General features: G+C 39.4%; 1 protein-coding gene across 1 annotated transcript in view; it reads right to left on the bottom strand.

The window, feature by feature from the left end:
* LOC124276971 overlaps window positions 1-23637 on the bottom strand; it is a 69631-nt gene that overhangs the window by 14694 nt on the left and 31300 nt on the right. Inside the window, 10 exon segments of the mRNA XM_046712623.1 lie at window positions 497-732; window positions 985-1049; window positions 2378-2959; window positions 4617-4779; window positions 4782-5194; window positions 6898-6999; window positions 7816-7990; window positions 8589-8827; window positions 9208-9319; window positions 12442-13105. Coding sequence (XP_046568579.1) covers window positions 497-732; window positions 985-1049; window positions 2378-2959; window positions 4617-4779; window positions 4782-5194; window positions 6898-6999; window positions 7816-7990; window positions 8589-8827; window positions 9208-9319; window positions 12442-13105 — 2751 coding nt within the window.

Below are 23637 nucleotides of genomic sequence, written 5' to 3'. Positions count from 1 at the left end.
AGGTTACACAGGCGTCCTAGAAATAACAACTTGCATTTGTCAATATATCCATGAAGGGTCCAGAGGCCAATGTTAGCTGTGGTTGATTCCGAGGGTGAGAGTTTATCTAGTCCTTGTATCGTACGTGCAAAATATCTTTGTGTTCCCTCTAGCAGGTCAACACACTGACCAGTCATTTTATACAGCAATTCACATGAACGATAAAGCACATGTTTTACTATTCAACTAAATTGAATCTGTTTTCCCAAAACTCGTTTCAACCCTTTATAGGGAAGGTTGGATAGCCAAGTGGTTAAACCGTTCGCTGATCATCCTGAATTCCCCACATGGGTACATTGTTTGTAGCCCATTTCTAGTGTGCACCGCCGTGATATTGCCGGAACATTGCTAAAAGCGGCGTAAAACTAAAGTTACTCACTCATTCTCGTTTCAACCCTTTGAATAGTATTCTAAACCGGCGCTTTACCCCCTAATCTACACAAATCACAATGTTTACCTGAGCGTAACTTCGGCCTTCTCTGGAACCGGTGCTTTCTCTTCTTCAGATGCCAGTCTACGGACGGTGTCCTGCAGGTGACTGAGCTCTTGTTTGACGATAAACACTTCCTCTTCAGTCTGTCTGATACGGGACTGGGCAGTGTTGAGCTCCAGCAGAGCATTGTTCGCGATAGAACGGGCAAGAAGGATGTCAGCATTATTGCTATTGGTGATCGTCATCATCAACTTGTCCAGCTGATGACAAAACTTTTTAAAATAATTATGGTGTCAGTATGAATGCACAAACAAGATGTTATCAAAATAATGACGTATGAAGATCAATTTAAAATCAATAAGAACAATATACACTAATAACAATATTTGTGCACCTGCACTCATAAATATGTTAAACTGTGACCCTCGAAATTTAAGTATGTCAACAAGAAATACACAGACTGTAATACACGAAGTCTATAGCCATTTGACCAACAATACATGTAACCTTACCTTGCTGGTGATCTCGAATGTATTTACACCCATGGACGCATCATCCCCGTCACTCTCCTTCGACACTTTGCAACAGAAACTGAGATACAACATCCAACAACCACGGAAATGGTATTCATGATTGAATAGAGCCAGTCCTACATCATTTCCAGTCAAGACAATATTATATCTGATTTCGTTTACAGCCTCACACCACCGAAGTAGGAAATGATGCTACAAGTATGTCGCAGGCGTTTACTTAAAATAGTCAATTAATTTGAATTCACTGGTTTCAGTTAAATAGTTAAATGTGTAATCAGATATAATCAAGCCATGGAACCTTACGGAGAGTCATGACCGGAAGGCATCCACGATAATCTCCAGTGTATACGTTACAATCACTCTCCACTATACCCTGGATGCATCCACGGCTTGGCCCGATAATTATATTGCCTCCCTTTGCTGATTTTTTATCCAATCAGGTGTTTACGCTGGGAAGTTGAGCGAACCAATCACAGCTCACTTTCGCTTCTTAAATTATCTAACCGTTAAGCTTGGCAACACAAATGATGCAGAGGTACTCTGAAAGAGGTAAAAGGAGTTCCTTTATATATTTTTTTAAAGTTTCACATCTGTCAATTTGTCTGTATGATTTCCCCAAAAATCTGAGTGGCGCTGCGAACAAATTTTAAACCTTCGCGACTGCGACCGCTATCTTTGTTGACACTGGCAAGCTCGGATGTAACGGCGGCTTAGTGATTGGCTACTGTGAGAATGCGGAGCCAGCAAAGGGAGGTAATATAATTATCGGGCCAAGCCGTGGATGCATCCAGGGTATAGTGGAGAGTGATCGTAACGTATACCCTGGAGATTATCGAGGATGGGGTTCCTGTCGTGTTAAGATATCATAGGGACTCAGTTTCGGACGTTTCTCTGACATGTAATTCCCCTTTACCCACCGACGTAACAGCTCCATCCTCCGATAAAGATTTACAGCTAATCATAAACATCACTATGGGCGTTTCTCCTATTTAAACAACACGTGGTGATCTATCCGGACTTATGTTCAAAGCAACGGTTCATACAACTGATCCAACTCGCGTACTCTTAGAATGAAACACCCCCAACCCCCATCCCCATCCCCATCCCCACCTCCCATCCCCACCCCCAATCTAGACACTCCGAGTTCAAATGGGCATTCAACCACTTACATGAACATGTCGTATAAAGCGGCTACTAGAGGGATCGGGTGGTCAGGCCTATTGAGATAGGTGCTCAAGATGTCAATCTCTGGATTGTCTGGTTCAGATACGATTTTTTACAGGCCGAATATACTGACGTTGTGCTGGTTGCAACTTTAAACAACACACGAACAATCTAAGAAACACTGAGAAACACACGAACGTTTACTCACACGGGTAGACTGAATCTGTCAATCCACGTTGACCCCTGGGCGAACACTTGCTGAAAAACTCTTCTATAATTTTCCCAAGGAATTCGTTCAAGCTGCGATCAAACTCGGGACCAACTGTAAAGTCTTTATGACCCTTGATCGACGCCATGTCGATGTTTAGAATACTGGCTCCAATATTCATGAGAATCATTGTCGCTGTGAAGGAGAAACATATGAACATTGTCTGCTTGAGATACACCTCAATCCCGGACTCCGAGAACACCAGCTGTCGAGATCGGACCAACCCGAGGAGGGACTCCATCAGGGCCAGGTAGGAATGGTATAAAGTTCTTATGTCAAACGTGATTGGCCCCTCCAGAAGGTAGAAGAAGGATGCGTATGCTGCCACTACAACGGTGAGGATAAAGGAAAACCCAAACAGCTCCGCCTGTGAGGCGAGAAGAGTCGCCCGCATAAGGAACAGGTTGTAGTTGAGAGACAGTGGTTGTAGAAGATATAGTATACGTATGAACAAAACCATTCCAAGGCTGCACCTGTAGATTTCATCCAACAGATGAACTAAGTCAAACGATACGTAGTTTTCTGAAAAAGAAGGAAAGTGTTATATACATTTTCATAAACATCCTGGACACGTAGGGGCGGTTGGGTAGCCTAGTGGTTAAAGCGTTGGCTCGTCACGCCGAAGACCCGGGTTCGAATCCCCACATGGGTACAATGTGTGAAGCCCATTTCTGGTGTTCCCCGCCGTGATGTAGCTGGAATATTGCTAAAAGCGGCGTAAAACCAAACTCCGTCAGTCAGTCCTGGACACGTAATAAACGATGAATGTTCATGCACACGTTCTATTACACTTGACTGTTTTGAATTTTACTTTTGGTTGGTTATATTCTTCAGAGGCAAACAAAGTGGAAAGTTTGCAACACTACCACTACCTATTTGTTTGTCTTAACTCTATTGTGACCAATATCCTTGATCCACTTCGCTGGAAGGATACTCCACTGGTTTCATACTTCCAAAACATCTCCTTTGTTCGTTCTCATTCTAAGAAGATCACTTGTGCTTGTTTCGACGTGTGTGTGCTGTGGTAAATATATCGGTGACGTGTTGTCATGAAGATCACTCTTCCAAGTATTGGGAAAGTTTCTTTTGCAGCTAAGTATTTATGAATTCTAATCCTGCGATACATTTAAAGGCACAATATCACACATTTTCGACAATATTGTGGTCTATATTATTTATTTTGGGCAGATACACTTTCTTTACCTTTCTAATGATGCAATATATCCCTTATCTCTTACGACTTGCCTGAAATGGATTTCTTTTTATTAATTGAAACTTCGAGGCAAACATCTTCCAAACAGAGAACACTTGCCATATATGGAATGTAAACGATTGCTCCGTACATCTAAAACTGCCGCAGACGGTGTTGTCGGTGTTTGCCGAACTGGTTTCAATCACAAGTTGTGCGTTGGATATTCGTAAAGCGCGTTCCAAGGGACATAACTCTATGGGGTTCGCTTGAAATAATATTCGACCGGTAGAGGGCGCGAGAGTCGATTTATTGCAACGGTGCATTAATTCTTTCGAACTTTTAATTTGATATTGTAATCTAAATACGTAATTTGTTTTGAATACGTTATGTGGTAGCTTCCTTGAGGGCTCATAGTTGGTATTATTGAGTGAGTGAGTGAGTTTAGTTTAAAGCCGCACTCAGCAAGATTCCAGCTATATGGTGTCGGTCTGTAAATAATCGAGACTGGACCAGACAATCCAGTGGTCAACAGCATGAGCATCGATCTGAGCAATTGGGATATGATGGCATGTGTCAACCAAGTCAGCGAGACTGACCACCCGATCCCGTTAGTCACTTCTTACGACAAGCATGGGTTACTGAAGATCAATATTCTAACCCGGACCTTCACGGTTAGCTAAATGTTTATGTTTTCTAATCTTGCGATTCATTTAGTACAGTGCTGGTTTGAATGTACATGTAAGCAAAACACTCTCTCAGAAGTATAATGTTCAACCATTTCAAACTCCAGAGGAAGGTTTTGGTGACTGAGTGAGGCTAGTTTTACGTCGCCCTTAGCAATATCACGGCAGGGGACACCAGAAATGGGCTTCACACATTGTACCCATGTGGGGAATCGAACCCGCGTCTTCGGCGTTTACCCATAAGGCTACCCCTTCAGCCTAGATCAAACCGGGATTTTGATTGTAAATGAAATTATGAGCTTACCTGGGTTGTTGTGAATTTCCTCCACTACGAAGATAGTCCTGTCGATCTTTACTCCATACACGATCACTGCACACAGCGAAAGTAACATTTCTAAAACAAACACACACACGTGCTTAAACTTAAAATCCGTTCACTGGAACAGCACGCTGAATGACAGAATTTGCTCATTCGGATGACCACAATCACGGCAAAAACTACTTGTAACAGAAGGATCAGGTAGTCCCACACGTTCACGTACGGATAGAGTCGTGCTGTCTTGGCATCAACGTTGAATCTCACACCACCAAGTGTTGGAAACTCAAACATCACCTGCAGCCGGGTAAACAGACGGACGTTGGGATTGTAGAAGGACGCTTCCACAATCAGGGCTCGACTTTGCGAATCTAACCACTTCTCTCTTTCCACGAATGTCTTCCTGCTTGATGCGTACCTTTGATCTTTATTCCAGCTTTCAACATAGCTGCCATCACCATAGTAACCGAAAGTTCCTTCAATGATTATTCCTGTACCTCCTGTGCTTTTGGTGAAGAGGAAAGGTTTCTCCGTACAGATGTCGGTTTCATTGCACCGCCGCCATTCTAGTTGAGAAAATAGTTAAAATATCACTGTTTTGTTGGAATCTTGGAACCAGTTTCTAACGAGGGGTTGGTGCAAATGCCAGTGATAGTTGCTTTTCACAGACTGTCCTCGTAAATCTGCCGGTACATCTGGTCCGTTATTTTCGGATATATTCCTATTGTTTGGATCTACAATCATCCCTTCCTTGCATATCCCTTGTGGTTTAACCAACTACCCCACATGTAATCAGTGTTAACTTTAAAACTTGAAGGGAACGAGACTGTCCTCAACAAAATCATCTGTAATCCAAGTCTAACCTTTCTGTACTATTATGTATACTGCTGACCTTGACGAAGCCAGCTTACACGTGTGAAATAGCCGTATCCACCCCCAAGAGTGTCCTGACTATTCCTAGTAGTTACAAAAGCCCTCAAAGATTTGTCCTTTACTAGTGAGTGAGTGAGTGAGTTTGGTTTTACGCCGCTTTTAGCAATATTCCAGCAACATCAGGGCGGGGGACACCAGAAATGGGCTTCACACAATGTTGGGGATTATCTTCGGCGTGACGAGCCAAGAACTACCATGCCGTGTAACTTTATGTAGAACTAGACTCGTTTGCAGAAGAGCTGAACCCGTTGTTATCCTCAGTATTGGGTTTTGGTTAAGACGAGTCTTTCCTATTTGCTTAACAGTGTCAAACGTACGGCATCTGCCAATTTTTGTTGCAGGTGAAGAGTTTCCAGGAACCAGTGCTAGCACTTGCATTGCCAGTCTTTAACATAGCACTTGTGACAAATGTTGTGTGGACATTGTAGTTAATCACACATTTAACATACAGTAGGTACCTTTAGAAGGACTTACCACATGATTGCTGCAAGGACTACGAGTGAGCTAAAATTTATCGTCATATCGGCAATATTTCAGCCAGTTAATTATCATATTATAGATCAACGAAATTAGAAATAAAAAACCTGAAGAACAGTACAACTACTAGTTTATCACACATCTTAATGTAAAACTAGCATGCTATCATAAAACAGCATGATTAAAGAAAACAATATAAAACATGCTATATATTGCCAACAACTGAAGCTAGATCACCATACTCGGGACCATAGGGACTTACAGTACATTGGCTTCCTGCATGGACCCCAGCTGGATGTAAGGGTTACGAGGGGCATTTGGGAAGGGGATACTACCATGGAGAATGATTGAGAAGCTCAGTGTTCTGCCATCCTTGTTACAAAACCTCTACCTTGCCAGCCTTTGCTTGCACACCCATGCTTTTTGTGTGTCTGAACGTTGTCGTTATTTCATCAGACCTTAGTTACGTTAATTGTAATGCTACAGGCAATCTACAAGAATGGTTTTATTGAAGGTTTGGCAGCAACCTCAGTTGTGGCCAATTGTCACTAAAACTGCACCGGCAAGACTGCATTTAATTTCAACAATTAGAGAAACGACGATCATGTTTACAGAAAAGATAATAACTAATCAGCATGCAGTTTCAAAAAAGCAAATCATACACCTTCCACTTGAATTCTCTATATGCTAAGTATCTGTTGAAGATCACCGACGAATTATTTTTAATACTTCTGGTACTATTGATACCACATATTAGACGAAAATCATGATGTGAGTCACACACTTCGTCAGGTCTCGCTAACACATTACTGGTTAGGATGCTTCAAGAAAGCCAAACATATCAATAATCCTCACTTACGTTCTTTGAATACGCCCGTTTCAGCTGATTGGGAAGAGTATCCCGGCATACACCGAAGAGGAGCACTGTACCACTTTGTAATCGCTTGGTTATGACAGGGACCTAGACATAAACGTAATACATTAGTTTTGTACAACACAGGTGCGTCGCACACACTGATATAAATCCACAGAGCATTATCATACCTCTAGACTGAGTGAGTGAGTTTGGTTTTACGCTGCTTTTAGCAATATTCCAGCAATATGACGGCGGGGGACACCAGAAATGGGCTTCGCACATTGTGCCCATATGGGGAATCGAACCCGAGCCTTCGGCGTGAACATTTATATGTGGGATATGCATCATAGTGTTGAATGTTGCCATGACCTGTAAATATTTATATGCGTCTGTGCCATGGACTGTTGAATGTTTGCCATGACCTGTAAATATTTATATGTGGTCTGTGCCATGGACTGCTGAACGTTTGCCATGATCTGTAAATATTTATATGTGGTCTGTGCCATGGATTGTTGAATGTTTGCCATGACCTGTAAATATTTATATGTGGTCTGTGCCATGGATTGTTGAATGTTGTGCCATGGATTGCTGAATGTTTGCCATGATCTGTAAATATTTATATGTGGTCTGTGCCATGGACTGCTGAATGACCTGTAAATATTTATATGTGGTCTGTGCCATGGATTGTTGAATATTTGCCATGATCTGTAAATATTTATATGTGGTCTGTGCCATGGATTGTTGAATGTTTGCCATGACCTGTCAATATTTATATGTGGTCTGTGCCATGGATTGTTGAATATTTGCCATGACCTGTAAATATTTATATGTGGTCTGTGCCATGGATTGTTGAATGTTTGCCATGATCTGTGAATATTTACAGGTGGGACATGCCATATAGTGTTGAATGTTTGTCCTGACCTCTGACTCTGTACTGTCGCAAGGTGATTGCTCCTAGTCGATAGTTGACACCGTCCACGGTAAACCTCTGGTCATAGACGGACATCAGATTGCCATTTAGTTGTCGTTTAGGAATCAGTGCAGGTATGAAATCGTGGTCAAACCATCCCCAAACATCGGACGTTTTGTTAACGCTCTGAAATATATCAAATTGTGAGAACCAGTGATTTCACCATGCAGAACATCGCCGTATGCATAGATTACCAAAGTGTTCGAAAATACACTGTAACAACATTTTGTACCAGCGTAGTATATACTGATGGTCAAAAGAAGTCATACGGAGTTGTTTATTTGTGTGATTGAAAATTGAATGAAGCGATATTAAATTTCATTTTGACAACTTAACTCATTTCTTTTACAGTATTTAATCTGTTTGTTTGTTTGTTTGTTGTAGCAAACGTCAATGTGGTAAGAATCTCCATTTATCATAGATCATTGTAATGAGAAGTTGTCAACTCAAGCTCCTTTGAACATTTGGTGTAATTGTCACCTAATCCTTCAGGGTATCCATTCACAAATGAGTGAGCCAGCGAGTGAGTGGGTAAGTAAGTGAGTTTAGGTTTACTCCGCTTTTAGCCATGATCCAGCAATATCATTGTACCCATTTGGGGAATCGAACCGGGTTCTTCGGCGTGACGAGCAAATGCTTTAACCACTAGGCTACTCCAACGGCGCATAAATGTGTAAACGGACGAACTTAACCATTAAATAGAAATAATCAGTTAGCGACATACCTTTGAGAGGAACGTTTTGTTGGCATATGATTTCATTAGGGTGTTCAGTAGGTAGGATTCCTTGACATTACTGTGAAGACAGATGATGGTGAGAACGACAATAAACGCCAGCTTGGCCCCTAGACTCTTGCTGACCAGGAACAGCCGGTGTTTCAGGACAAGCTCTTCCCGCCGCTTCTTGATCTCTTCCGAATTCTCATCCGGCGGCTCTGGGATCTCAGATTGCAGACTCATTGGAACTTAAATGTAATAATTGATTTCTATTGAGCTTGGCAATGCTTTACGCTTTTGGGACATACGTCTAAGATTAATTAGTATCAATACTTTTTATTTTAACGGCTGAATTATGTTTGTTTGTTGGTTAGTTTGTTGTTTGACGTCGCACTCAACAATATCCCAGCTATATGCCGGTGGTCTGTAAATAATCAAGTCTGGACCAGACAATCCATTCATCAACATCTTGAGCATCGACCAACGGACTTGGGATACGATGACATGTGTCAACCAAGTCTGCGAGCCTGACCACCCGATCTCGTTAGTCCCTTCTTACGACAAATATGGTTAGTGAAGACCAATTATAACCCGGATCTTCATGGATGCCTTCGTAGAGTTCTCTAACCTATAGACATGATTCCCCGGGCGTTGACCTTCTTCACCGGTGCGACGATCCCCATGTCCTCCTGGGCGGTCCTCCGGAACACGCTTGACAGGGCCACTGACAGGATCAGTATCTAGGGAGTCAATACAGATGGAATCAGTCATCAAATGGATCAGTATCTAGGGAGTCAATACAGATGGGATCAGTCATCAAATGGATCAGCATCTAGGGAGTCAATACAGATGGGATCAGTCATCAAATTGATCAGTATCTAGTGAGTCAATACAGATGGGATCAGTCATCAAAATGGATCAGTATCTAGGGAGTCAATGCAGACGGGATCGGTAATCAAATGGATCAGTTTCTAGGGAGTCAATACAGATGGGATCAGTCATCAAATGGATCAGTATCTAGGTAGTCAATACAGATGGGATCAGTCATCAAATGGATCAGTATATATGGAGTCAATACAGATAGGATCAGTCATCAAATGGATCAGTATCTATGGAGTCAATACTGATAGGATCAGTCATCAAATCGATCAACACGTTTGATCTATTTACAACAACCAGTTTCATGAAATGTAGAAATGTAACCTATTGTAGATATACGTACATCTGTGAAGTAAAAATATATCATCTTTCAAAACATGGTAAATGGGGTAAACTTTTATGCTTACACATAAATATTTGTATATGACAATCACGGAAAAAAACATAAAGAGTCTATTTTTTTACCGAACTGACATTATGTTATGGGCATGTCTATAGTGGAACAGGTTCTTTATGCCTGAGCATGTGAGGTAGCAAGTTGATAAAACGCCCATAAAATGAAACGTGTTCAGTTTCCCTGTGGAGCTTCTTCCGTGGCAGTTCGTCTGATACTGTGACGTCCTATGACTCAGTGTACGAAGTAACCACTGACCCGCTAGCCCGTGGCTTGTAAAAATCCAGCCGGGACAGTAAATCTCCGCAGTCACTGGCCCGACTGGCTAGTGAATTTTCATTTTCATGAATTTTGTAAATGTATCACTCACTCCGACTTGGTAAGTTGGAATACACTTTTAAATCATGCAAGATTATGGCCTGATAATATGTTCATCATATTAACAGCGAATGATGAAACCCTTGGCATGCGGACAATATCTTATTCTCATCTATTTTTGTGATATTTTGCTTAGTTTCTATTTTCAAATTTCGAGCTAGTGAATTAGTTTGTGGGCTAATAACTTTCAGGCATAACTAGTCCGACTGGCTAGCAAAATATGGAAACTATCTCGTACACTGCCATGACTGTGTATCCACCCAACCTCTCCCCGAGCACTTGACATCTTATCTTTTCGTCACTTCGACATTCAGTTGCCCTGAGCTGTGGGTAACTTGTGTCCCTTGACTTTCATTGACTTGGAAACAACAGTCCACATTTTGTTTTGAATCTATCAATCTTTATTACGAAGTCCTGATTGTTTCGTTTCATGTTAATTTACTCTCTGTCTAAGATATGTATTTGACTCCCAGGCGCGATACACAGTATTTCATTAAATCAAATTTCAGCATTCTGATATGGGGGTATAAAAATGATTTATATGTTGTATTGCTGTTTCATAATGACTTTCCCCATTGTATTGCCGTTTGCATATTTCAATAGAATTTATTGATTATATATTGTTCTTGGGTGGATATTTACTGATTACACAATTTATAACCTTTATATTGATATGCCTCCATATTTAGTTGTAATCAATTACAAATAGAATGTCCTGACGATTTAAAGTTTTCAATACAAAATCTATAATATTTTTTTTCTGTTCATGACGTCTGTTTGCTTTACACAATACAATAACAGAAATGAGTTGTTTTCAACTAGTATTTCTAACGTAATTGAAGGATTAAACAGTGGGTATATTGATGCCATCGATCTAAGAACGATGAACGTTGTCACTGTCCCTGTGATACACATACACACGCTGTTAGAGGATGTATTGTTTCGCAGAACGAGTGTGCTACAACAATCTGTGTCAACTCGCAGTTAGGCATAGGTCTTAATCGGTGCATGCGACTGTGGTAATGTTTGGTTTGGTATGCGGAAGCAAGTGGAATCATAAGTCCAGTAATTGTCTTTAAACAAGAAAAGCCTTTAAAAAGGCAACGTTTGAGGCACCTGAGTAAATTCAAAAAATTGTAATCAGTGAGACGATGTAGGGTTGAAGCTGATTTCAAGAGCATCACGATGACCATAAGACGGTATAACATGTACGCTCAGCGCTCGTGGTATTGTTTCTGAATACGCCTCTCGAACCGATTCTCGGAGACCAGTTGGTCCTTTGCTAAATCCCAGGAAAAACTAATGGCTGCTAATAAAATGGAATGGATTTTCCGATTCTGCAATTCGAAATTATGCACTGAACTAGTACAAGTGTGCTCTATTATGTGTAAAATTGTGAAGAATTGATTGTATCCGTTTATTAACGTTTGTGATCAGTAAAAACACAGAATGTGATTAAATTAGAGATTTATAGAAAATTCGATTTAACTATGAAGTAAAGCGTGACAGTATCATTAGCTGAAAGTTTATTTTGAATAATCCAAGTGTATATCATAGAGAGAAATTTCACCTGAGAGACAAATTCAGCCTGATTAAAAGGTTGTAGGCGTTTGCACCTACAGCCCATAATATGTGTTCTCTGTGGACCTAGTATGTCATACTCTTCATCAATTTAACGTGGACTAAAATAGCTTCTGCTGATAGCAATTTTTACGACATTGGTACATATTGTTCCAAAACCCGTTATCATGAAGCAGCCTGCTAAAGTACCATTATGTCAGTTATCTCTTAATGTGACGCAGTAATTCCGTGAACTGTTTATACACGATTAGTGAGTGAGTGTGTGAGTTTAGTTTTACGCCGCACTCAGCAATATTCCAGCTTTATGGCGGTGGTCCGTAAATAATCGAGTCTGGACCAGACAATCAAGTGATCAACAGCATGAGCATCGATCTGCGCAACTGGGAACCGATGACATGTGTCAACCAAGTCAGCGAGCCTGACCACCCGATCCCGTAAGTCGCCTCTTACGACAAGCATAGTCGCCTTTTGTGGCAAGCATGGGTTGCTGAAGACCTATTCTACCCCTTATACATGATTAACGACCCCTACCAAACAGGAACATGGCTACCACCTGTTGCTAATGGTGTATAGCTGCTGCAGCAAGCACCTACCCAGATGCCCACAGTTGTCTGAAACAATGGAACCTACCTTGATGGGTTCTACAAGGATGGTACTTCCGGTAGTACAAAATACAAGTGACATGAGCCAGTTGGTAGATGTAGCACCTCCCCATTCCAAGCTGTACAAGAAGGTGAAGAAGGCACTTGCTCCTATAGACAACACCACGACCATATAACCAACGAAAATAAACCACCAGGGTAGAAGCAGCTCTCCAGTGATGTAACCAATACATCGACATCTTCTTCCTTTTCTGTTGTGACTTTCCTCCACCACCTCACCCTTCAAACCTCTTCTCCTGAAGGCCCAAGTCATGAGAAACCCTGGGAGAACTATAATGACTGCGGACATCACCCCAACGTAAATTTGCCTGTAGTTCAGCTTAACAGGGCCTATTTCTATACCTCTGGTTTTCTGGGTACTGCTGTCGTAGTCTTGGAACCACATGGCGTTGGTGACCATCCCGAGAAACAGCATCGCCACTGCACACAGGAATCTTTGGACTCTGGTAAAGCGGCTAAACATTGGCCGTTTGATGACAGATAGCCATAGGTGATCGTCAAAAAGCTTCTGTTTCGAGACGATGTCGAACATAGCTATCTCTTGACCGTCCGGCGAGAAAGCTTCAAACGTTCTGCAGAGCCTGCCGTCATCTTTATCAAGGGCAAGCCATTTGTGACAGATGAATATGTACCTGGAAAGAAAAGGGAATGACATTTTATTAATATCACATCGTTCTCTTGTCTGTAGCTGAAGTTCCATCACGTCAGCTGAAATACAAGTGTAACAGACGGAAGTATTTCACATTTTGACAACGAAGTTCAAGATTTCAAACTTGCCGGAATGTTCAATTATTGTCGACGGCTGGGTTAGGACTCAAATCGTTTAATTTGTGATTGTGTAATAGTCAGTTTCGACTACAGGCACACATGATTGAACGGTGCGGAGTAGCAATTATACTTTAGAAAATTCGGATGTTCCTTAAATCTCAGAAAATTATATAATTTAGATTTACACACCTTTAATTGGATTTGCATGGTTTGAAAACATGCAAGGTTGTGACCCAAATCTGAATGCCATTTTCGCATGCGCAGTTACATGGTTCTGTACTGACATTTGAACATGACAACGTTAGGGTATCATTTAACTTCATGCAGTATTTTTACTATGTACTGATGCAATGCATTTTTCATCATATTTTGCCTGTACGATAGCAGTATACACATCTATTGACACGATATTACACACTACGTAAATTGTGGGATTCAAGTATTTAAGTGAAGAATAAGGACTATTTTTATGGATATACAACTTCTTTTTCCTACATAGGCGACGTTTCGACATAGATTCTAATGTCATTGTCAAGCAAGTTGTTTAACAAACTATCATTAAAATTTTGACACAGTTCACTATTCGATCGTTACGAGGGGGGAGTGCAAAGAAAGGAACAGTCAGGTGTGCGAGAAAGGATGGAGACGGCACAGCACAGGTAAATGAATCAATAAGTTTGTCGGTACTTGTGCACGTGCTTCGCGTACACCTGGCTGTTCCTCTCTTTGCACTCCTCTCTAAGTAACAAATAGTGAACGGTGTCAAAATTGTAATGATAGTTTGTTAAACAACTTTTTTAATTTTAGGACATAAATTCTGAAAAAAACAACTCACAGAGTTGGTCTGATGTTTTGTGTGTGAGTTATATAATGCGGTTGTTACGACGTAAATTGTAATAAAAACGCAAATTGTAATACTTGCAGCAAATTGTAATAAACTTGACGTAAATTGTAATAAAAACGTAAATTGTAATAAAAATTGACGTAAATTGTAATACGCAAATTGTAATAAAAATTGACGTAACTTGTAATTATTTTCGTTGCGGTAAAATGTAATAAATGTTTACGTAAATTGTAATAACAGTTTTAATCACTCGTAAATACGCGGGAGTTTGTTTTTCGTTGCATTTCATACATCAAATAAGCTTGTTAGGGCGATAACTCAAGAAAGAAATGATGGGTTTTGTTCAAATTTGGTACCAAGGTATATTGGCGAGATTCACCGACACAAGTGAAATGGAGTGACCTTGAGATAATTTTCAAGGTCACAGCAAAAATCTTAGGGTTTTGCCAATATAAAGATTGTTAGCGCGATAACCCAAGAAAGAATTGACAAATCTTAGCTTAATGACGAAAATGATATTCATCCTGATATATAATCGATATAAACTGTCCTCTGTATCATGTCTTTTCGCAAATATCTTTTGAGGTTTTGATATGTATACATATACAGTGGGGTGGGGGTAGGGTGGGTTTCTAACGGGTATATCTAACACACTTGCATGCATGTAGAGTCGGAGAGGTGGGTGGGTGTTCTAACGGGTATAACTACGAGGGACGTTCAAATAGTAGTCAGCCTCACCTAGAATATGATACAAATGCAGCTGTTTTTATGTTTTATTTTTCTACATATTATCTGTCAGCCTCAAGCAAGTTGGTTTTGCTATGTTGCAGCCTCATGATCCCCATTTTGTGAGACTTTGTATCTTTGCTTGGTACTCCCCAAAAACGTAAAATCTGCAATAAAATGCATCACAAACGTCAGGAAACAAAATATGCTATGTTTGAGATTGGTAGAAGTCGGCTAGAATCAAACTTAGATATTAAACTGCACAAAAAAGCAATTTCAAAACTACAATCGCTTGTTCAAATGACTCCCCATTCTGTTTACTGAAAGAAATCGAGAAAGAAATGATGGATTTTGTTCAAATTTGGTACCAAGGTTTATTGACTGGAGATTGGAGATTTACCGACACCACTTGAATTTAGTGACCTTGAGGTCATTTTAAAGGTCACAGCGAAGGTGTAACAGTTTTGCACATGCCAAGCTTGGTAGCCGCGAACTCAGGAAAGTATTAATAGATTTTGATCCAATTTTATATCAAGGTGTATTGGCGGGATTCCCCCAACACCAATTGATTGGGAAACTTGTGCTCATTTTAAGTTCACAGTGAAAAGTGTTTTGCACATGTCTAACTTTTTAGTGCGAAAATACAAGACAGAATTAATATGTTTTGCTTAAAGATAGTACCAAGATGCGTTGGGAGTATCGTCTAACGCCAGTCCAATTCAGTGACCTTCGGATTATTTTCAAGGTCACAGCGAGTAATGGATGGAATTTGTTCGCATTTTGTAGCAAGGCATCAGATGACAGTTTCGGTAACGTTTACATACTTTTCAGGGTCAGACAGAGGATAATTGCGACATTCAGATATCGACATGTGGCGGGGGTAATAGCTATGTTTGTGACAAACGCTTTGTCATTACTAATTTTCAAATTTTTGTTAGCATATGGTTTCTATAATTTCATGTTAATTCTACCAGCTGTGAAATTATTCGTTACACGTCTTAAAAAAGCCAGAGATTATTTGTGTATGTTTCGAAAATTAAAGTTAATTGTTTTTCATTATGGAGTTATTTCGATGTTGACGCAAGGAGATATTTTACGAGCAATAGCTTTCAATAATTTAATTTTATTTCTATTACATTTTGAAGTTCTTCAGAGCATATCCGAAAATAACAGGATATTGTTTGTTTACGCTTCTTTTCTTCATTTTCGAATTATTTTCAATGTTGACGCAATGACATATTTGAAGTTAATTTAATGTTTTAATCATATGTGATTTATTATGATTTATATTTCGATCATACATTCATATATTGCGTGGTCATAGTTTAACCTGGTTCGTATTATTTTCTTCATCATATTACTACATATTATTGTATTTTTATGAGAGGGAATTTTAAGTTACATTTGCTAGGATATCATAAATCGCTGGCGCCTGGTTATTCCTTGTCACATAGGTGTCAATCTGTCTACTCATTTGTTGCATTTGATTGATGCATATAAAATAAAATGTAGAAATGATATTGAATTTCATCATTTGCTTCAAGGAATCGATCAGATGTGCTCGTTATCAAAGTAAAGTCAAAACTTCTTTCTGTAAGGTATACAGTGGAAGTTGACACCTTAAGTGTTATGGGTAGACCAAAGAAATCATTTATTTAGTTTCACCGCTCAAAATACAACAAAGAATTCAACGGGTGGCATTAACCTCAAAGAATGATCATAACAATGCTTATAACATAAGAGGGCAAACATATCAGGGATAATTGGTTTAATGCGATATGCACCGGGTGAAATATCACTTTGTCATGGTGACATGACATCATGAACAATGTTATGACGTCACGTTGCTTCGAAGAAGCCGCCTTCTAAATACAACGATGACGGGGAGCCTGCCTTTGTTGGAAAGTAGATTATCACGTAATTTCAGCAATTAAAGACTTCGGTAATAAATAGAAAATTATATTCGTGACCATAATATGCTAGGTTAACGACCTAAATATCGGCATATCCCTTCTCTGGTTCCGAAAATACCAAGATATAGGCAGTTGTGTTGTAAACTGATATTTATCTTCTATAAAGTCGGCTATATTCAAACCATGAGAAATGTCGTCAAATAATGTCTGATGACAGTTACCAACGTCCCAATAGTGTCCATATATTTTAGAAATCTATAACAATAAAGCACAACCTCACTACTTTTTTTGATAAATGACAAAGGATTAATCAACCATATTAAAAGGTTTTCAGGCTTGAATGACGAAGCTCATTAAAATATATTGCCAGCTCCCTTTTAGAGACTGATAAAAGGTTCGAAAATGTGGGTCATAAATGCATGAAAGTTTTTATTGTTGTTCATACCCGTTAGGCCTCCCGCCTCTCTATGTCTTAAAGTATGCAGACCGCCTCCGTGGTGTAGTGGTTAGAGCGTCCGCCCGGAGAGCGGAAGGTCGCGGGTTCGATCCCCGACCGCGTCATACCAAAAGACGTTAAAATATGGTACTTGTTGGTCCCTGCCTGGCGCTCGGCATTCATGGGTACAACAAGGACTGGTCGCCTCGGAGTCAGTATAATGTGTCTGAGTGGGGTATCCATGCTTCACTGCGGCATGGTATCTCAGTGGGCTAGCACTATAAAACCAGCTTAAGTCTGGGCTAGTACAAGCAGCCGCACATACACATACACACGCATGCACGTCGTCATATGAGCGTCATATTCTCAAGCACGACGTAAAACCCAATTTCACCTCACCTCACCTTAAAGTATGCTAGATATAACCGTTAGAACACACCACACCACTTTTCTGCCCATTTTTTCAATTGGGCTAAATCATAGTTGAGAGTTGCTTCTATGGATTTTACATATTTTCCCGCAACACCGATTGATGTGTCATCGGCCAACATTATTGTGATATTTTGTAAATTTCCAGGTAAATCATTGATATATACAAGGAACACAAATTAACCAAGGGCAGATCCTTGAGGAACCCCTGCAGTAACATTTAGTTTTTCATAATGTTCCATTAAAAGAGACACACTGTCGTCTATCAGGGCCCGGTTGTTCAAAACTCGGTTATCTTTTAACCAGCCGTTAAGTACATTTAACCGACTGTTACCTAATAACAGAAGGTTATCTTGTTGTTCAAAACTCTGTTAACTTTTAACAGGCTGTTAACGTGACGTAAAGTTAACACACCTAAGGACCGCCGCTAACATTTTAACAGTGTGGTTAACTCGCAAATGGCGTTCATGGTTAACACTGCTTTCATGATGCCAGTTCAGCAAAGAAAGGATAGGGTGTATCGTGGACTGGACTTCGATATTGGAAATTATTCTGACGAAGAGTTACATACGAAACTGTATCTATGCACATCATAGGAACTAAAAACGTGTTGTACAAGTACATGATGCCTACATTTCATCTTTTAACACTTGTGGAAAGGTTTATATATGCTTTACTACACTAAATGTGTGAATTTCTTCTGTAAATATTATCCAAACAAACACTTTCAAAGAATATAACACGTACACCCTATACCCACGTATGATATGATATTGAACAAGGCTACATGTAGATAATTAAATTAGTTTCATGAAAAAATATCCGAACGATTACATTATGATACTGAAAGTGTAATCGGCGGGATATGGTGATTGTGTATACTCTTATTCTACCGACCTTCACCTCAGAGAAATTGCCAAATACACTCCCATTTTTAAGATAGAGAAGAACCAGAAATGCCGATTATTACCGTTGTCGTTCTGCGTGATTTTGCGTCAGTCATGGCATCACGCAGCACAGAAACTTGACAGTTTCGTGTAAACACATCACATTCCTGTATTGTATCTATTTTTAATTTCCCATTTCTTGCTACTATGCTCTTTCCATGCAAATGGGTGTCTGAAAATTTGAGAAAATGCTACACAGTGTAAAGTCTGAAATTTTCTTTGTTTACATTTCAAACAGGTGTTGTCTTTCGAGCACAGCAGTTGTTTCCACCCCCAATATCTTTCGTTTCACTTTATCTAGACACTTGGTATTGGTGCCAAAAAGACCAGGTGTAATTAGATTTTAAAATGTATGAGGAATTCAGTAGGGCTGGGACGAGTAGGAAACAATGGAATCGAGTACCCGCATGTACGTACCCGAATCGGAATCGAGTACCCGGAAATGTAAGAAATACATTCGGGTCAACTTTCTGAATATTCAATCACGATTTGACAGAGATTATTGTAGAAAACTTGAACAGTTGGTAATAAGACATTAAAACTGACCTCAAGCTATTTAATTTACGTCTGTTTAACCAATATAGAGAGTAACACCATTACTTACATTCCTCGTTATAACAACGAACGTTTTGTTCCTGCTGCTACTGTAACTTAACTACTCACTGCTCATGCACAGATAAATTACAGTCATTAAAACTATGCTCCATTAATCGGACAATACCAATGATGTAAAAACCCGTGAATTTCCGGGTTAGAATATGGATCTTCAGTAACCCATGCTTGTCGTAAGAGGCGACTAACGGGATCGGGTGGTCAGACTCGCTGACTTGGTTGACATATGTCATCGGTTCCCAATTGCGCACATCGATGCTCATGTTGTTGATCACTGGATTGTCTTGTCCAGACTCGATTATTTACAGACCGCCGCCATATAGCTGGAATATTGCTGAGTGCGGCGTAAAACTAAACTCACTCACTCAATGATGTAAATGTGTGTTACGTCAAAAATGAAAAAGACAAGCTATTGTCTGCCCTTGTCATTACAGAGCTCTCTCCCTTTACTGATACTCGATTCCTAGAAATAGGACTCGATTCCAGCTGTACCCTACCCGGATTCGAGTACCCGAGTACCCGTCCCAGCCTTAGAATGCAGTGATTCATTTGTCGCCGCTGAATATGAAATACAAGTGATGTAATTGGCGCTTCAATACTGGCCTTCGCGAAACGTGATTTTGTAAACACTATCCAATAGGGCGCAAAGTGCACTTTGGCGTTCGTGTGAGTGTATTTATGAAAACATCTGAACACGATTCCAGGCGTATCGGCAACGTTTCTGAATTATTAGTGATTTTATTAAAAACTGATATAATTGTTAATTAATATGCTATTTTTGAAAGTCTATACTCCAAGTAATTATCCGATTTTGTTTTGATATGTCCGTCTGGCATCCCTTCCCATAGATGGATTTTAATTATATTTTTACTAATCATTTCAGCAATAGGCCTAATTTCTTTTTCATTCTTCGAATGTTTTAATTGAAGCAAATCATCTATTAAAAATGCTGTATTAATTGATGAAAACTTAGTTAGCATAAACATTGTTTTCGCAACTGATGTGTAGGAAAATAAACATAACATTATTATGTATCTATTTCTGTTGTGAGTGATATGCAGGCCTACTTCGTAGTCACTTTGATTAAATGTTATATTTGAATATCGAAACCTTTTGTCAAAGCGAACACAACACTATCTCTTGTCATATTACACGATAATATTTGGAATATTTAACTTATTTTATAACAATATCTGAATGCTAATGTTATACACTGATAGGTTCATATAAGGAATACTTTGGCACAATAGTATTTCTCTGCCGAATCGTTGCAGCGTTCTATAATACACTTATGAAATATAAAACATGTTTCCGTCCTTGAAGTCATTAAAAAGAATTATGCATTTTCTGCAGTCACTTGTGAATTGAACTAAATGAAGGTTCATCTGATTAATGAGTATCGAGGAAATTATGTTCATCTATAAATTAGACGCAGCTTCATGTTTTTCAAGACATCTTTCCGGAATATGCGTATGTGAAGGCGTTCAGATAATGACGATATTGCACAGTATTATTCATGAGATTCTTGTCAAAAGTAAGGTCGGATAATAGATCGATTTTATTCAGCAGTGTTGGCCCTGGGGCCTATAGTACGATTACAGTTTTATTACTTACACGTGGTGCTAGTAACATATTAAGTTCCTATTGGTATTTAATGCATATTTCAGATAAAAGCTATGGTATTAATTACACAACATCTATAGCTATATTGTTTGATGTTAAAAGATTTGGCAATGTGTGTTCATACATTACAATTTTTGACAGACTTGGCAAATAATTAATAAATGATATTAATAGCATCTTCACAACTTGGCCATACAGTCATGAAAATTTAAGGAGTGAAAAGTGAGCGATAGGTCTTGCTGGAATTCAAAGATTCATTAAGACTGTAGCCGTCTAAGCGTAACTCTGTGTGTAATATTTATACATTTTCTATCCACGGACAACATGCTTCTAATAGTACGATTAAAGTTTGATTACTTGCACGTGGTGCACGTGGTGCAAGTAAATGTGTCATCTACAAAATAAACTGTGATTGTGGGTAGAGCTACATAGGCGAAACTTCCCGACCAATCAACACCCGAGTGAAAGAACATCAGACCTCTGTTACCAATTCCGACAGCAAATCAGCCATTTCCGACCATATCAAAGCAAGCCCCAATCATCAAATAGAGTGGTCTGACATCACCATTTTCTCTAACAAACAAACAGACTTCACTAAACGCAAGCTCACCGAAGCCATCCACATCAAACGCCAAAAGCCCACCATCAACCGAGACCAAGGATACTTCATTCCATCCGCTTATGATGCACTCATCCACCAAGCCCAATCTACTGTATAAACTCTGCTGTATAAACATCTCATTATTATTTGTACATCATTGGCTTCCACGCCTGTCCTTTGTCTACTCTCTGGCTTCATCAGCTTTCTGCCTAGCCAATTATGTTAATTATGTTGTTTTCTTTGTTACATTGTTACATCCAGTATATATATACTTCCCCCTTCTTCATGTTCCATTATGCTTGACAACGGTACAAGAATCTGTATCGAAACGTCGCACTCACGAATAAAAAGAAGTTGTTATCCATAAAGTTTGTTCTATAATGCTTCTAATATTAATATAATTTTCATGGATTCATCATATTTTATCTATAGCTGTGATATACTTTTTCATTAAAATGTCTTTTCTGTTGCTTGAATTGAAGTAAGTCCCACACAGAGCTGGGATCATATGTCTTTGAAATATAAATTATGCAAACGTCTGGAACCTTGTGTTCCAATACAAAACGTTCGTAACGCTACGACATTCGCATGCCTATGATAAACTATAGAGTTGGCCTCAACCAATAACTGGATTACATTCTCATAGTCAGCAGAGAAATTTCGACTTCTCTTTTTCCTTGGGGTGCAGGCGACATTTTGCGTTTCGTTTTTGGTAAACCGGAAGTAAACAGAAAACGGAACTATGGGATATATAGAAGCTAACCAGTGACGTTAACCACACTGTTAAACTTTGACGGCGACGTTAGCTAACCATGTTTTGAACAACGCATATTAAACGTTCGGTTACCTAACGGCCGGTTAAGGATTTAACCGGCCGTTAGGAGTTAACCGGCGGTTAAGATAATCGAGTATTGAACAACCGGGCCCAGATAGATAGTTAGTTAACCAACTAAGTACGTTTCCACGAACACCATCATTTTCTAATTTGTGCAATAAACCTTTATGCCATGCCCTGTAAAAAGCTTTTGAAATATCACAAACCAGCATACAGTAAAGGTGGTGATTATCTAGGACTGACCATATATTATGATAAATGTCTATGTTGAGATGTAGTAGAATGACTAGCAGTAAAAACCTGACTGGAATTTACTTAAAATGTTGTGTTTATGAAAATGGTCGTGCACATGCTTTACCATTATTCTTTCAAGGATTTTCCAAAGGATAGGTATTAAACTAATAGGTCTGTAATTAGTTGGGAGGGATGCATTTCCTTCTTTCAAAATAGGAGTAACATTACCCGTTTTCCACAAGGTAGGAAATACAGTCACTCAGTGATATATTATACAACAAACAAAGAGGTTCAGCTATAGATGTACAAATTCGTTTTAACACTCTCATGTTAATGCCATCAGGTCCACTAGATTTGTTTGCTGGTAAGGTCTTATCAGATACCTCCTTTTCGGTTACAATGACATTTGTTATACTGTTAACACAGCGATGGCTAACAGGTGGCAAAGTCTTGCCGCCATCAGTAACATTTGAAACAGATACAAAATATTCATTTAATGTTTGAGCTTTATCCAAATCTGTAAAAACTGAAGGTATCCCAGAATCATCAGTGACAAGAAGGGGAATGGGTCCCGATGAAGTAGTAACCACCTGATTGAGTAGACTGAGGTGATAAATAGTTATCAAAAATAGATTAAAAGTTTCCCTTGGCTATTCTTTTCCGATTAGTTACTTTATTCCTTTGCTTTTTGTATTTAAATAGCTCAGAAGTATTCAGAGATCGAAATGCTTTTTTTCCTTAGACGTTCTCATTTCTTTTAAGTATGTTACGAGGGGCGTTGAAAAAGTAGTCAAACTACATTCTCGATGTCCAATGTTTGAAAAAAGCTTCCATTTTATTTTGAAGGAATCATTAGCAAAGTCATATCCAAAATTTCATTTGGGTAATGTGGTTAACGAGATATTAGTCATCACAACATTGGGGTATTATTTTTCTTGCAAATTTGCAGAAAATGGAAAACGATCTCCCATTTGGTATCTAGTAATAGTAATAGTCCGCTTATATGGCGCTCACATCCAGGCACATTGCCTGCTCACGGCGCTACGTACATTACTATCCCCGATCATAGGACACTATCGTAGTTTCCGATACTTTTTCAACTCCCTGGGGACTGTACAGCCATGCTGCCTGTTAGGCGCAATGAACTAAACACTCACATTGCCAGCACATTTTCATGGGTACCCATTTTACAGCTG

This window comes from Haliotis rubra, unplaced genomic scaffold, assembly GCF_003918875.1.
Source record: "Haliotis rubra isolate DU_JTF1 unplaced genomic scaffold, ASM391887v1 Scf216, whole genome shotgun sequence".
Lineage (NCBI taxonomy): Eukaryota > Metazoa > Mollusca > Gastropoda > Lepetellida > Haliotidae > Haliotis > Haliotis rubra.
Note: the sequence above shows the minus strand (reverse complement) of the source record. Positions and strands in the feature narration are given on the sequence as shown.